Raw genomic sequence first — 14,990 nt, 5'->3', positions numbered from 1 at the left:
GTATTGGTCAAACTGGACCTCCTGGATTGTATTTCATCTCACCAGTGGTGGAAGAACTATTCATATCCTTTACTTTAGTAAAAGTACCAATAAAGCAATATAAAAATACTCCATTACAAGTAAAAGTCCTGCATGACAAATCTTAAGTACAAATTACTTAAGTAAAGGTATATCAGTATTATGAGCTTGATGTAGTTAAAGTATTGCAGTAAAAGTACATAAGTATTATGAGCTTGATGTAGTTAAAGTATTGCAGTAAAAGTACATAAGTATTATGAGCTTGATGTAGTTAAAGTATTGCAGTAAAAGTAGTGGTTTGGTCCTTCTGACTGATATATTATTATATATGACATCATTAGATTATTAATAGTGAAGCATCAGTGTTAGAGCAGCATGTTACTGTTGTAGCTGCTGGAGGTGGAGCTAGTTTACACTACTTTATATACAGTTAGCTAGTTTAGTCCAGTGGTTCCCAACCTAGGGGTCGGGCCCCTCCAAAGGGTCAGCAGATAAATCTGAGGGGTCGTGAGATGATTAATGGGAGAGGAAAGAAGAAAAAACAAAGTTCTGATACACAAATCTGTTTTCAGTTTTTGGACTTTTTCTCTAATCTTTGATTTTTGCTGAAATATTGGATCATTTGAACATTTATTGAAATAAAAGCATATGAGAAGTTTAGAGGGAAAAATCACTATTTGGTGGAGCTGTTAACAACTCATAGACATGTGAAATGTGACCCCGACTACACACTGCTTTTTATAAGACATCAAAAGCCAAAAAGGTTGGAAACCACTGGTTTCATCTTTAACAATATGTTGTATTTTAAAAGCTTGTTGTATTATCCATTGTGTCAAATCTTCATCTGAAAAGTAACTAAAGCTGTCAAATAAATGTAGTGGAGTAGAAAGTACAATATTTCCCTCTGAAATATAGTGGAGTGGAAATATAAAGTAGCATCAAATGGAAATACTCAAGTAAAGTACAAGTACCTCGGAATTTTAATTAAGTGTAGTACTTGAGTAAATGTAATTAGTTATTTTCCACACACCCAACGGAGAGCTTTGTGGGCCTCATTTGGAAATACAAATATTTTACAGCTCAAATGATAGATTTTGTGTGGAGTATCACTTTAGAAGGAGTGTGGTTATACACACATCATATGTAGGTGCAAGGCCACTGGAAATCAACATCAATCAAAAGAATAAGGGTGTTGTCAAACCTCAGTCGGAGGTTGGATCACGTTCCCACCACAAATGAACTGAGACCACTTCCTGTAAAGGGGCTCTGTGTGGTTGTTTTGGTCCAAGTACAATTTCTGTGTTCAGACCTGCCCAAACAAATTGTACCTAGGAGGAAAACTAACCAGGGTCCCATTCAGCCAGAGTGAACTACACAGGTTTGAAAACACCATAAGGTCACATTCAGACAGACTTAGTTCTGCATGAAAAAACGTAGCCAATGCACAGCAAGTCGTTCTGCAAAAAAGTTGAAGCACACATTCCAGATAGATAACTTTGCTTTATTTTACTTGATTTATCAGATATTAATATTGTTTCATGTGTTTTCTTCTACTTGGTTCTCTTGGTTCAAGCTTCTTGGTTCAGTTCTGGTTCACTAGGGTTCTCAGTCCAGGATAAAAGTTCTGTTACAGCATCAGTTCTTTGGGTTTTGCTGCTGGTCTCCTTTTGCCTATAGTTTCTATTGTTTCTGCCTTCCTGGTTTTGTTAGTAACATCTGCTGTGCGTTTGGCTGGTTTTAAGTTCTTCTAGGTTCCTTTAGGTGTGAACCTGGCCAAGCAGACGCTGCTGGTTCTCGAGGTACTGCACCACATCAGTTACTCCCATTCTTTGTGCTGTCCAGTTGTAGGTTCTGTAGTTGTATATTGACTTGGTCGTCTTGGCTCTGCTGGTTCTGTGTGATAGGCTGGTTCTGGTTCTGACCCTGGTGAAGAGAAAACATAGTTTAACTGCTGATTTAATGACTTAAATACCTAAATCATGCACAGTTTTCACTCAAAAACAAGCCCTCCAACCAAAACAACAGAACAGGTTGTTTGTCAGTGTTATTCTCTGATCTGTCACCTCTGCGGTTACTGTTTGATTGAGTTTAGGCAACCAAACTACATGGTTACAGTTGGGAAAACAAATGAGACACAGAAAAGGAGAGCGGTTGATGGGTGTGAGAAGACAGGAAGTTAGAGAGGAAATATATGAAATAGAGAGATGATGAAAACAAAAGATAGAGAGAGGGTTAAGAGGTCAAAATGGACAAGAGGTAAAGAGATATAGAAAGATGTCTTCTAACATGATCCTGTGATGTCCAAAGTACCAAAATATTTTAAAAGCTTGTACCTCGAAATTGTAATTAAGTATATTACTTGAGTAAATGTTCTTAGTTATTTTCCACCACTGCTTCTCACCTGTTCCTAGGTGCAAGGCCAATGGAAATCAATATCAATCAAAAGAATAAGGGTCTTTTTAAACCTCTAGTGTGTTTGTTCTAGTCTGAATCAGTGGATGAGTTGATAAACTTTGTAAGGTTATGGTTACCGTTTGAATGAGTTTAGCCAACATGGTTAGGGGGGAAAGATTGTGGTCATGGTTAGAAGAAACCAGCATTGACTGTTGGCAGGATGCAAACCTCTGGTGTTGAAGTTACATGCTCTCTACACCAAACCTACACTGACACCTCCTCAAGAGTTTTTCTTTTGTAGTATTTTTGCACTTATTATAGAGAATACATTAGAGGGATGACAAGAAATGGCATAACCAATCACATTCCCTTTCATTCTGTTGGGAAACACAAGCACATAGTTGTTTTCTACATAAACAAAAAGGAGGAAAAGCTGTTGTAGCATCAACTCCTGTCTCATCACTGTCTGTAAACCATGTTTTTTTGTGGAACAGAGAAGACAGAGACAGAGGAAGTTAAAGGACGGTTTCACTATACTTCCAGTCCATCTTAAACCAACAGTCAGGAGCTCAAATGAGCAGTGAAACCTGTTTTTCTTGCTGTAATCATTCCTCCTGTTCATACTGACCATTTGAAGATCCCTTCATGATGCACTTACAATGGAAGTGATGGAGGACAAAATGCACAGTCCTCCTTCTGTGCAAAAATGTATTCAAAAGTTTATCTGAAGCTAATATGAAGCTTCAGCGTCCAAATGAGTCAAATCAAGTAGATATCTTTCAACGTTACAGTCTTTTTAGTGCCAAAGTCCCTCTTTTTGTTACTATACTTCCAAAAGACTGTAAATGTGTCAGATATCCACTTAATATGACTAACTCAGACTGCTGAAGCCTCATATAAGCTTCACATCAACTTTACATGCACTAATTTTTGCACTAAATGACACACTGTGGATTTTGGCCTCCATCACTTACATTGAAAGCACATTTGCAGGATCTTTTAATATCCAGTATGAACAGGAGGAATGATTACAGCGAGGAAAACCTCTTTCACTGTTCATAAGGACACCTGACTGCTGGTTTAACACACACTTGAAAACTTGTGAACCTGTCCTTTTAAAAAAAAGTGAACAATACAACAGAGCTGCTACGATAGCTTCCTCCATTTTGGACTCTCCGGTTCTCTGTCCCCTCACAGCTCAGCACTGTCGAGACGGCTTGCTATTGGTTAAAGGTGCAAATTTATTTGAAGAGGTGCAAAAAATCTGTGTAAATTTACTTCACCTTCAGGAGCAACTCTATTGATTGCAATTATTTCATTGAAATTTATTAAATTTGCAAAAAAAAAAAAAGTCCTGTTTTGAATTGTGCTGTGGGCAGGTCTTTATAATGGTAACTCTTTGAGTCTATATGGAGGACGTAAGATTCATTTACACCTTGTCTTACATAAGATAAGTTAGAAGACATCTTCCTAAATGTCTGTATGACTGGGAAACCAGGTATGAGTTGGAATACCTGGTTGTGTTGTAGCTGGGAGCTGTACTGGGCCAGAGTGGTGTACAGGAACTGGTACTGCTCCGTGGTTTGGATCATACCACCCCTGCATGAGAGGAAAGGGGGGGGGGGGGGGTACAGGTTAAACATGCTACATTTAGGGAATAAGCAAAATGTTACACCAGACAGTGAGAAGAGAGAGAGGAGAGACTGATGAAAAAGAGACAGAAACGGAAAGGTGATTTTTTTTTTTCACCAACCTATCGAGTCGAAGCTGACAAACTGTCTCCAAGATGTCGACCTGACCAGTTTCTCTGAGCTGCTGAGAGCCGATACTGCTGGCTATAAAACAACCTGTCCTCCCTATACCTGCACTGAGAGGAGGAGGAGAGGAGAGGAGAGGAGATTAGTTGTGTTTGCATCCACCTGTTTTTATCACATTTTCAATTTATGCATTGAAAAAAACTGGAAACAAGATTTGTTGCTGTCTGAGGTGTAACAGCAGCTGTGTGGATGAAAATCAAATGTAAACAGACTGAGTGAATAAATGATGATGTACATGAATCATGTGACTTAAACGTCACTGAAGAGATGGAAACATCAGATCTGTGTGGAGCGATGAGGAGACTGTAACCTTCCCAAAATCAGTACATGAAACAAACAGAAATGTCTTATTTCCATCATGTTTTCCATCGGCTTTGACTGCCGCTCTTTTAATGACGTCATCTCATTGCTTCCTCTTCTTCTGCAACGGTTTAATGGCACCGACTGGAGAATTAGCAGCTCTCAACAGAATCTTAATTTTGCAAATTTGATTTTAGTTATGTATTTGGATATTTATTGGACCACTTGACTTGTACATTTCATATGTAGTAAAAGGGTAACACTTTATCTTAAGTCCCTGTATTTAGCGTTTATTATCAGTACATAAACAGTTAAGCGGTTTTAATCCACTATAATGTGGCTGTAAGCAGATACAAGTGTTTATTAATGTATTAGTCAACAGCTATAACTCCTCCTGTGGGCACCCAGAAATGTTTGCTGCTATATAAACATTTAATAAATGACATTATGGTAAAACACAACTGTCATCATGGGAGGAGTTAGAATTAATACTGTACATTAATAAACACTTAAAATGTCCTTATATGTGCGTATGTGCATACATCAAAGTGTGTTATAAAGCATTTATTAAATTATGATTATAAATGTTAAATAACGGGATGTTAAGTGTTAGCAAACAATGAATCTGTTTACACCAGTGATTCTTGCATGACACCTACATAATGTTAGTGATTCACAGTTGGAGCATTTTTATGGCTCATATGAACATTAAACTCCCTGTAAGGAAGTAGCTTTCGACACATCTGCCGCTCTGGTTTGCAACATCACAAGCTGCTGGTTTTACTGTTAGGTAACCCAGATAGTGATCCTCTGGTGTATTTTAGAAACAGTATGTTTATGTTTACAGACAGTATGTTCCTCAGTTTGTCAGCATGTTGTCAGTTCTGGACACTTTGAGTGGTGATTCACTTCGCTCATTCACAAACTACATAAGAGTTTACAACATTTGAAAAACATAATTTTTAATAAATCAAGTCTGTTGTTAGTTTTATGATAATTCTCCAAATTATAAAAAGAGAGAGACACTCATGTAGCTGTGAAAATTTACATTTACTTGGACTCCAACAAACTAACAAAATCATTGTAAACTGTGTTTGATAAGGAACCAACCTGCAGTGGACGATGATTGGTCCGGAACCAGACATGGGGGCTGTGATTGGCTGAGAGCTGGGTGGTAGGAGGGACTTGCTGTACATCTCCACCTCCTCCACCAGTCTCAGCAGAGGAGCGGTGCATTGTGGGATGTGGTGGTCAGGCCAAGAGGTGAACCAGTAGTGTCTGACGCAACGACGCTCTGAACACAGCTGCACACAAACACACAATCACATGAAACAAACTTAAGTATATGTTTTTTATTTTATTGTTTATTTAACAAGGAAAATGCACAATATATATTGTGCGAGATACAGCTTAAAGCTAATTTCCATGTGTAGTCCCTGAGCGGAGGCCACCAGTGTTGCACAAGCTGGTGAAGTAAAAGAAAACAATCAGTTGTGGTGAATTAAAACTTTACACTGTGAAACATCAATATTAAAATCAAGATAGAAAAAAACAAAACAGAAACATGGACATGTTGTATTAATGCTCACCAACCTAATCAGTGAATCTCAGCTCAGTGACTGCATGTCTGAACATCCTTCAGCCATGTTTTCAAATGAGATTTGAAAAGTGATATAAAAAGTTGCTGCACTCTGTGATACTCAGCGGCAAAGAATTCCACATCCTGGCTGCCTTCACTGAAAAAGAGTTTGGACCAAATTTAAGCACAACAGTCCCCTCTAGTGGAGCCTCTTGTTAACACAACAGGTCCATGAAAATGGTTTAATATAGAACGTGTCAGATTCTGATGTAAAATCCCAGAAAGACACACAGATGTTTTACAGATGTTATTACATCCACTGCACTGATAAAAATATTTGCAGTGGCTGCAAGTGTAATGTGTTCTAATCATATCATATTGTATTGTATTATTATCTAATCAGTATTATTAGCATGAAGCAGTATTTGGACTCTATATGTGACAGTATAGTGTGACTCTGACACCGTGTTCATTAATGTGCTGCTGGAAACTGGCTGCAGGGATTCGACTGTGAGTTGCATCAGGTGATTTGGACCCCAGTATACCCTCTGCAGGTCTATCCATCAATATCTTATTGTAATAGATCAAATTATCATGTGTTGTATTAATCATGTTATGTATGATACTGCATTATGTTATACAATATTTGATTATATTGTAAGCCATATAGTGTATTAAAGTGTACGTTAAGAGCCCTTGAAAACAATTTGGTTAATCAGTCTGTTGCTTATTTATACACACATATCACATGTAATTGATGTTATACTTATAGTGATGAATAAACATGTAAGATTTGATTGGAAAACAAGTTTTGGTTTAATTTCATGTTACATCATCTATCATACAGGTGAGCACAATGAAGATCAGTATTTTATTATTTGCATTAACAATAATCAATCTTTATGATAAAAAACTTTTACTTTTAGTCATTAAAAGTTTACAGAAGATTTTTTGCTGTTGTTTACTGTTTAACTCATATTAGCTGTATATAGAGATACAGACACACCTGCCCAGATAGGATGAAATGATGCAGTCAGTGCAGTTCTACATGGAATATATTGATGTCTTTTTTAATTCTGTTAACTAATCTTGATTCTTCAGGAAAATAAGAGACAGACTCCCTGGATTCCTAAGTTTGTAAGAGCAGACCCTCAGCCTACAGAACTGACCTTTGTAACCTTCTAAGTGGGGGTTTGATAAGTGACATTCAACAGACTCAGAAAGACCTCCTCATAAACCATTTTGATAAGTTAAATTATGACATGAACTAAAGGCATGAACTGACTCTAAAGGCCACTTGGACCGGAATAAAACAACTCCCACCTTATAGATGGAAAACAGACTCTTATCAACAAAGCCATAAACTAACCCACATGAATGAGGCCTTTGTGAAGCCTCCCTGAAAATCTGAGACAAACCTGAAATTCATGTAAATTAAATATCTAATCATTATGCAACTTAGATACAAGAAGAATGGTATAACTTTCATATATGTATGACTATCTACTAAAGAGATATAAGACTTAGATTTTATTAACCTTTTATACTAAAGGTAACAATACTGCCCTTATTGACAAGAGTTAAAGTCCCTTATGTGAAGAGTCAATGAATGTTTGATAACCATGTATTTGTATTTTAAGTGTTTAACTTGTGATATATTAACCTCATAGACAATCATATATTAGTAGTTAAATTGATTAAATTGAACATGGTTTAGTGCTCCCTCCTGGCACTAACAAATCCTAACCAAAAAGGAGGTGGGGCCCTAATGACGAGGTAATTCATTAATAAAGTATTAATACGACTACATTTATGGTGCCCCGTGTGAGGCCAATCAAACCAACTGTTCCCTGCTTAGCCCTGATTTAGCACAGTTCTGTCGTGATGTTCCGGAGAGTGTGTCTGACAAACATAACCTTCCTGTTCCTCTTTCTCTCTGTGTGTTTGCAACATGATGATGATGATTGTGGTTAAGGGTACATTAATGAATGAATAATTCTATTTTTGACCCTATTATATGACCCATATGACCTCTGTGGAATTATTCAGACACATTAAACACCAACAAACCAAACTTTCCAGTATGTAAACACACCAGCATCTCACAGCACAATATATTGACCTCATACAAATCTTTACATACTGTATAATATCCCAGGAGATCCCAGGAGTTATAACCATTTATTAAATATCAATATACAACTTATAAATGATACATATGGGGACGATGTTAAAGTCAAGTGTTACCAATAGATATTCAAACAAATAGAAGGAAGCAACAAGAAAATGTTTAGTGAAGTGTTTGTTCAGAAAAAGAAAAATAGATCAGTGAGAGATATCTTGGCTCTAACTGAGACTTGGTGAGAGGAGTGTGTTGCTGTTCGTGTAAAATTAATATCACAACTACTAACTGCAAACTTCCGTATTTCTAAAATGTATCAGACAACCTTCAGAACCAAAGTGTCCTGACTGTTAACTCACACCAATGAATGTGTTTGTTCCCTTCAATTTGCTTCTCAAGGTTCCTCATGAGCTTTAAAATGTATTGCTCATTTCTTTTCTTTCTTTTTTTGTAGAATAACACAACTATTTGTAAATTAAGAAACATATGATGTGAACAGCTGCATCCATGATTTATGATGGATTATAAATGTGTAGACTTTATTTGCCTAAGAAATAGACCTAACAAGAGCATTTACTAGAACTCTGAAAGTGTCAGACATGAACACTGACTTGAAGCTGACTTGAAATTTGTTGGGAAATAAAAAAAGATTCAGTGAAGAAAACAGTGAAAGACTGCAGGACCTCTAGAGGCACAAGGCTCTGTGCAGCAGCAACATTCACACCACTTGCAGAAGTTCTGGGAGAAGTATACTGTAAAAACCCAGGTTTCAGCTGCCCTGCACTGCGTTTGCAAATCTGTCTTTTTTGTTGCTGACAAGATGACGTCAGCTCATCCCATGTTCACATATGTGCGTCTGTTCTGTAATCTTTGTTACTAAGTTTGTTACTAAGGTTGTTGCTAAGGTTGTTGCTAAGGTGTTTCCATGTGTTGTTCACGTTGTCCACTCTCATATTTCAGATCTGATTCAGCTCCAACATGTACGGATGGATTTGAGAAGTTGACATTTGGAGTAAAGAAGGAGAAAAAGAAGTGAAATCCTGCTACTATAGTTTGTTTACGTAGCCCCGGAGCAGGAGGAAGCTTCCTGAAGCTGACCAATCAGAACAGAGCAGGCTCATCAGGAGGCGGGCCTTAAAGAGACAGGAGCTAAAACGGCCTGTTTCAGACAGAGGCTGAACTGAGGGGCTGCATAAAGGACCAGTAGAAGATAAATAAGGAATTTTTAACTGGAAATCATGCAAAGATATTCCAGTAGAGCCCCAGAATATAAATGTACACCTGGATATGTGCAATATACGTGTTCTCTCTAATTCTTTTAAATCCGTCTGATGCACATTGCTCCAGTTTCCACTATCAGGAGGCATCTGTCTAGACACCACTGGGGTGTTCTTACATGGAAAGTTGGACACAGGTGTCAATTTGGCCGAGCAAACGCTGCTTTTGATGGGCCAAACAAAGGTAGTTATCTCACTTCAACAAGCATTTAATTTAAACTAATCAGCAGCTACATGTCTTGAGGCTGAAGAACATTAAAGTGCCACAGACGGCCACTAGATGCTCCAGCTGACTCCCATTCAAAAAGCCTCAACTTCTCTCTAGAAATACTAAGTCAATTATTGTTTTCAATGAGTCATTCTGGTCTCAATCTCTAAATTCAGGCCCTCTAATAAGTGTGCTGGTGGTCATTTTGGGAATTATTGCTCTGTTAATACGATTTGAAGACTTATTGTAGCTTTGATGTCTGCTGTGTGGGTGTTGATTGGCCTTCCTATATGTTTTAGACTATCTTGCCAGACTAAACGAGATTCTTCCACTTTGGTGGAACACCAAATCCTTTCCAATTTTCGCGATGTTTGCTTTAATTTGCAGGTTTGAGAGTTATACCATGGAGCTAACCTCTTATGTTTTATTATCTTCCTTTTTAAGGGGGCGATGGAGTTGAGTGTTATTCATAATGAGCCTGCAGCACTATCATCAAGATTATCAATTTGGGAGGAACTAAAGTTAACATAATAGTCCTCTGTAGTATTGAGACATGGCAGTGAATTCAGTACTGATGGGATTGCTTCATTAAATTTAGCTACAGCTCTATCAGATAGACATCTGCTGAAGACATTTTTGTCTGATGGTGTGCAATCCAGTAATAGGAATTCAGAAGTTATTAAGTAATGATCTGATAAAATAGGATTTTGTGGAAAATTTATTAAATGTTCAATTTCAATCCCATAAGTCAGAACAAGGTCGAGGGTGTGGTTAAGACAGTGAGTGGAATTATTTACACACTGCAAGAAGCCAACTGAGTCTAATAATGAGATAAATGCAGTGCTGAGACTATCATTATCAACGTCCACATGAATATTAAAATCACCTAAACTGAAATTTATTACAAGAAATCTACCACATGACCTGTCTCTCAAAATAATTTAACATAGATGAGGTCTATAAAGCCTGGGATCTGCATGTTTCAGGCTTGATCAGTTTTAAAAAAGTTTTACAGTTTTTATGAAATCGGAATAATGTTGCCTTTGTGCTGTAAACTGGCAGCAGAAAGGTGCTATTGGTGCAATGTGGCTCTTTTAAAATACCTCGCAACATCTACAAATTCTGTATCAGGATTTGACTCAGACTTTGGTTTGTAGATCAATGGTAATTGTTTTTTAGATGTATGATATGAAAATGCAAATGTGTGTTTGGTTTAGTCTGATGGAACCCATCCTGAATACAGTGAAGGCCTAAAGTTTCATTTTTGTACAATAAACTATGTGCGAATGTAGCTCTGGACAACAGTTCCTTTGTTGTGGTAGCATCTTACTTTACACTTAAAAAATTAACCAAAACCAACTATGTGTCTATTTGTCAATGCTTCTGATTTCCTAAATCCTGTCTATGCTACAGATAGACAGTTCTTTTTTTTTTAGCCCTGAAACAGGGGAATAGTGCATTTATTGTAATACTGCCTTTGTTATTAGTGATGAACTTAATAAGATCCACTAGATGACATGACTTTAAAACCAGCAGATTTTTTAATGTTCACATCTTTAAATGTAAGACCACATTTGCCCAGAAAACCAACAAAAGAGGAAGAAAAACATGGCAAAAGAAGAAAAAGCTCCAGGGCTGCACTCAAATCAGGATATATGTTTTATAAAGATTATGTGCCTGTGGTTCATGTTTTATGTCTGGATATTTTTTGTTTTTATAAATACTCAGCACTACTTATGTTTTTTTAATAGCAGCTGAGTCTCATGTTTAACAGTAAGACACATTTTAATGCCTTTGTTCATCATCTGTGATATGAAAACATCACTTTTCCACAGAGCTGGAAAGAAATAAAAATTGTGAGTCCTGGTCATATCAGAAGAGAGGAGATAAAACTTAGCGCAACCATAAATGACAGCAAAATGCAGTAGACGCTCACACTGAGCTGAAATAAAACGAGTAGACATAAATTAGGTAAATAACTCTCCTCTCTTCTGTTTCACCGCAGGCGAGGCTGAGAGCTCGGTGTGTGTGTGTCCTCTGAGCGCAGCAGAGGAGAGACAGTGAACCAGGTGAAATACTCGAGTTGACGACAACTACACTCGTTATGTTACTGTAAGTACAATAGAAGCTTTGCAAGTAAAAACCCAATAAGAGTAATGCATAACACTAATTTAATAAAACTTGCTGAAAAATGAAGAGGAGCAGCAAGATAATGTCTGATTAATCAGGAAGCTGAAGACGCTTTGAGTTAACATTCCTTCCTCTTTCTCTTTCTATCTCTCTCTGTGTTTGCAACATGATGATGATGATGATGATGGTGGTTAAGGGTACATTAATGAATAAATCATTTTTATTTTCGACCCCATTATTTGACCCATATGACCTCTGTGGAATTATTCAGACACATTAAACACCAACAAACCAAACGTTCCAGTATGTAAACACACCAGCATCTCACAGCACAATATATTGACCTCATACAAATCTTTACATACTGTATAATATCCCAGGAGATATCCAACAATGAAGATTAAATAAATACATACACACAGTCTAACATATATGAACACAAGTGTAATATTAATGTGTGTAGATCAGTTTCATGATGAAGCTGCTGACTGAAGATAAGAATAATCACTTTACCCCATTTATGAGCATCATATAAACATTTAATATATAGTTATAAGGTATGAAGACATTTTATTAAATCTCAGTATTTATTATAACTTCTCCTATGAAGACATATTATTATTATATTATTATAACTGGGTTTTACTATATTGTCATTCATTATCTGTTTATACAGCAGCAAACACTTCTGGGTGCCAACAGGAGTTATAACCATTTATTAAATATCAATATACAATTTATAAATGATAAATGTGGGGACGATGTTAAAGTCAAGTGTTACCAATAGATTTTTAAATCATGAATCAAACAAATTGAAGGAGGCAACAAGAAAATGTTTAGTGAAGTGTTTGTTCAGAAAAAGAAAAATAGATCATTGAGAGATATCTTGGCTCTAACTGAGACTTGGTGAGAGGAGTGTGTTCCTCTTTGTGTAAAAGTAAACTTCCTTATTTCTAAAACCCATCAGTCAACCTTCAGAACCAAAGTGTCCTGGGTGTTAACTCACACCAATGAATGTGTTTGTTCCCTTCAATTTGCTTCTCAAGGTTTCTCATGAACTTTAAAATGTATTGCTCATTTATTTTTCTTTTCGTTTTTTTTTGTAGAATAACACAACTATTTGTAAATGAAGAAACATATGATGTGAACAGCTACATTTATGATTTATGATGGATTATAAATATGTAGACTTTACTTGCCTAAGAACTAGACCTAACAAGAGCATTTATTAGAACTCTGAAAGTGTCAGACATGAACACTGACTTGAAATTCATTATGTTAGTGTGTTGTGAAATGAAAAAAGATTCAGTCAAGAATAAAGTAAAACCAAATTTAACTTGCTAAAGTTGTTCAAATATAATTCTTCATTAGAGGATCAAAGCAAAATAAACATATGATCATATCATATGATCACTACCAGTTTTCCAGATCGTCTGTGTTGCTGAGCTGCTGATCCAGTTTGACCTGCTGTCTGTTTGTGATTGATGACCAGTCACATCACTTTATTTGGAGTAAAACTATATAATCTTATGTGTAACAAAAGCTACTGCAGAGTGTGACATTATCTCTTTACAATCACCACAGTAACACCAAGGCCAACAGATCAGTGAGGAGAACTGATCAATATGATGATCAGTTCTCCAGATCCTCTGTGTTGCAAAGCTGCTGTGCTGATCCAGTTTGACCTGCTGTGTGTCTGTGGTCACCCGCCTTCCTGCTTCACTGCCTTGAGTTGAGATTGTCAACTAGAAGTCTGTATATTGAATTTAAAAGTAAAACTGTCTTTCACTCAACCAGCCTGTCTGAGTGTCTGCATGAGGGTTCTGCTTCCTGTTGTCTAAACTGGTTTGTTACAGTACAAACTGGCCAAATGTGGACGATCAGCACGTCAACCATGAAAATGGGGATGTGAAACTTCATATTAATTCTATGATTTAAGAGTATCAGAGGAGGTTTTCTGAATAAAGAGACTGGGTTCCTGAAGCTCCACACTGTCAGCCAAAGAAACTGAGTCCTTTAAGTGAATTTAGGAAGAGTTTCATAACAACTCAGTAAAGTAGTTTTGATTAACCTCATTAAAAGCTTCTCATAAATATTACATTGTAAAGTGACAAATAATGATTGCAGGCCAGAAAACATGTGAGTCAACATGTGATGTCAAACAGGAAAAGGTACAAAAATGAGCAGCTCAGATTAAGAAACTGCAGCGTTCAGAACAATTTGAATCAAATGTTAAACTTCTCTGTGTGTAAATGTCTTTTTCAATACGACCACTAGGAGGCACCAGAGTCAGACAGTTTTAAATTACCGTATTTCCCCTAATAGTAATTTAATAGTTATTTACCTCAACTAGTGAGGGTATCTGGCCCTTAGCTTTAGCATGCTCATAGATTTATGCTCACCAATTTAGCCAAATTAGTCTGGTTACCTTGGTAACTCATCTTGATGTTGTGTCGCTGCCATCAGTATTATTGAAATATGAGCTGTTATCCCCTTATAAGACGATATCACATCTCCACCATCCCCCTCCCCTCTCTGTGACGGTTGGTTAGAGGGCTACGCATGTACTCATAGAACTGGAGTTACATCCAGGTAACTATTATTTATGCTTAACTGGCATGCACATTATATAACAGGCATCAGGAGTTTATCCACCTGGCTTTTAATTGACCACCAGCCACTATTAGAGGAAATACGGTACACACATACTGTCTGTAAAATGACTCACTATGGTGGACACAGACCGTCTTATTGCTGCTGGAGCAGCAGTCATGTCCTGTCTAAAGACTGAGATCTTTTTTAGATTTAAATGTGTCCAAAACTAAAGAAATAGTAATCTCATTAGAACACACAGACAGTTCCAACAATCATTCTTGACTTCAGTAAGTGTTGAACTCGTCCAGACCTTCAAATACTTGGGAACTGTGTTTGATGATGTGAGGGGTCAGTGGATATCAGTAAGATATTTTATATTTGTTAATGAGGCCATTCCCTACTGTTAAATCAGAGAATTTAACAGGTTAATTTGCAGAGTGTAATTAATCTAATGGGTTAAATTTAAACTGCATAAAAGTTCATGTCCGCAGGCAATGTAGATAATTTTAAATGCCTTTCCAGGATACAGTGTTTGTGGGTTTGTATTTTA

The 14,990-nt window shown here is 36.9% G+C and overlaps 1 protein-coding gene across 2 annotated transcripts in view; it reads right to left on the bottom strand.

The window, feature by feature from the left end:
- Positions 1-1,503: 1,503 nt before the first annotated feature.
- LOC137185183 (tyrosine-protein phosphatase non-receptor type 7-like) overlaps positions 1,504-14,990 on the bottom strand; it is a 62,851-nt gene continuing 49,364 nt past the window's right edge. Inside the window, exons 8-11 of one of the 2 annotated variants that reach the window (XM_067593500.1) lie at positions 5,640-5,833; positions 4,166-4,279; positions 3,927-4,011; positions 1,504-1,941 (exon numbers count right to left, since the gene is read on the bottom strand). In XM_067593500.1, the coding sequence (XP_067449601.1) occupies positions 1,831-1,941; positions 3,927-4,011; positions 4,166-4,279; positions 5,640-5,833 (504 nt within the window). In that variant the 3' untranslated portion in view covers positions 1,504-1,830. The remainder of the gene's footprint in view (positions 1,942-3,926; positions 4,012-4,165; positions 4,280-5,639; positions 5,834-14,990) is intronic. The other variant, XM_067593503.1, reaches the window with a different exon arrangement.

Source organism: Thunnus thynnus, chromosome 6 (assembly GCF_963924715.1).
Source record: "Thunnus thynnus chromosome 6, fThuThy2.1, whole genome shotgun sequence".
NCBI lineage: Eukaryota > Metazoa > Chordata > Actinopteri > Scombriformes > Scombridae > Thunnus > Thunnus thynnus.
Note: the sequence above shows the minus strand (reverse complement) of the source record. Positions and strands in the feature narration are given on the sequence as shown.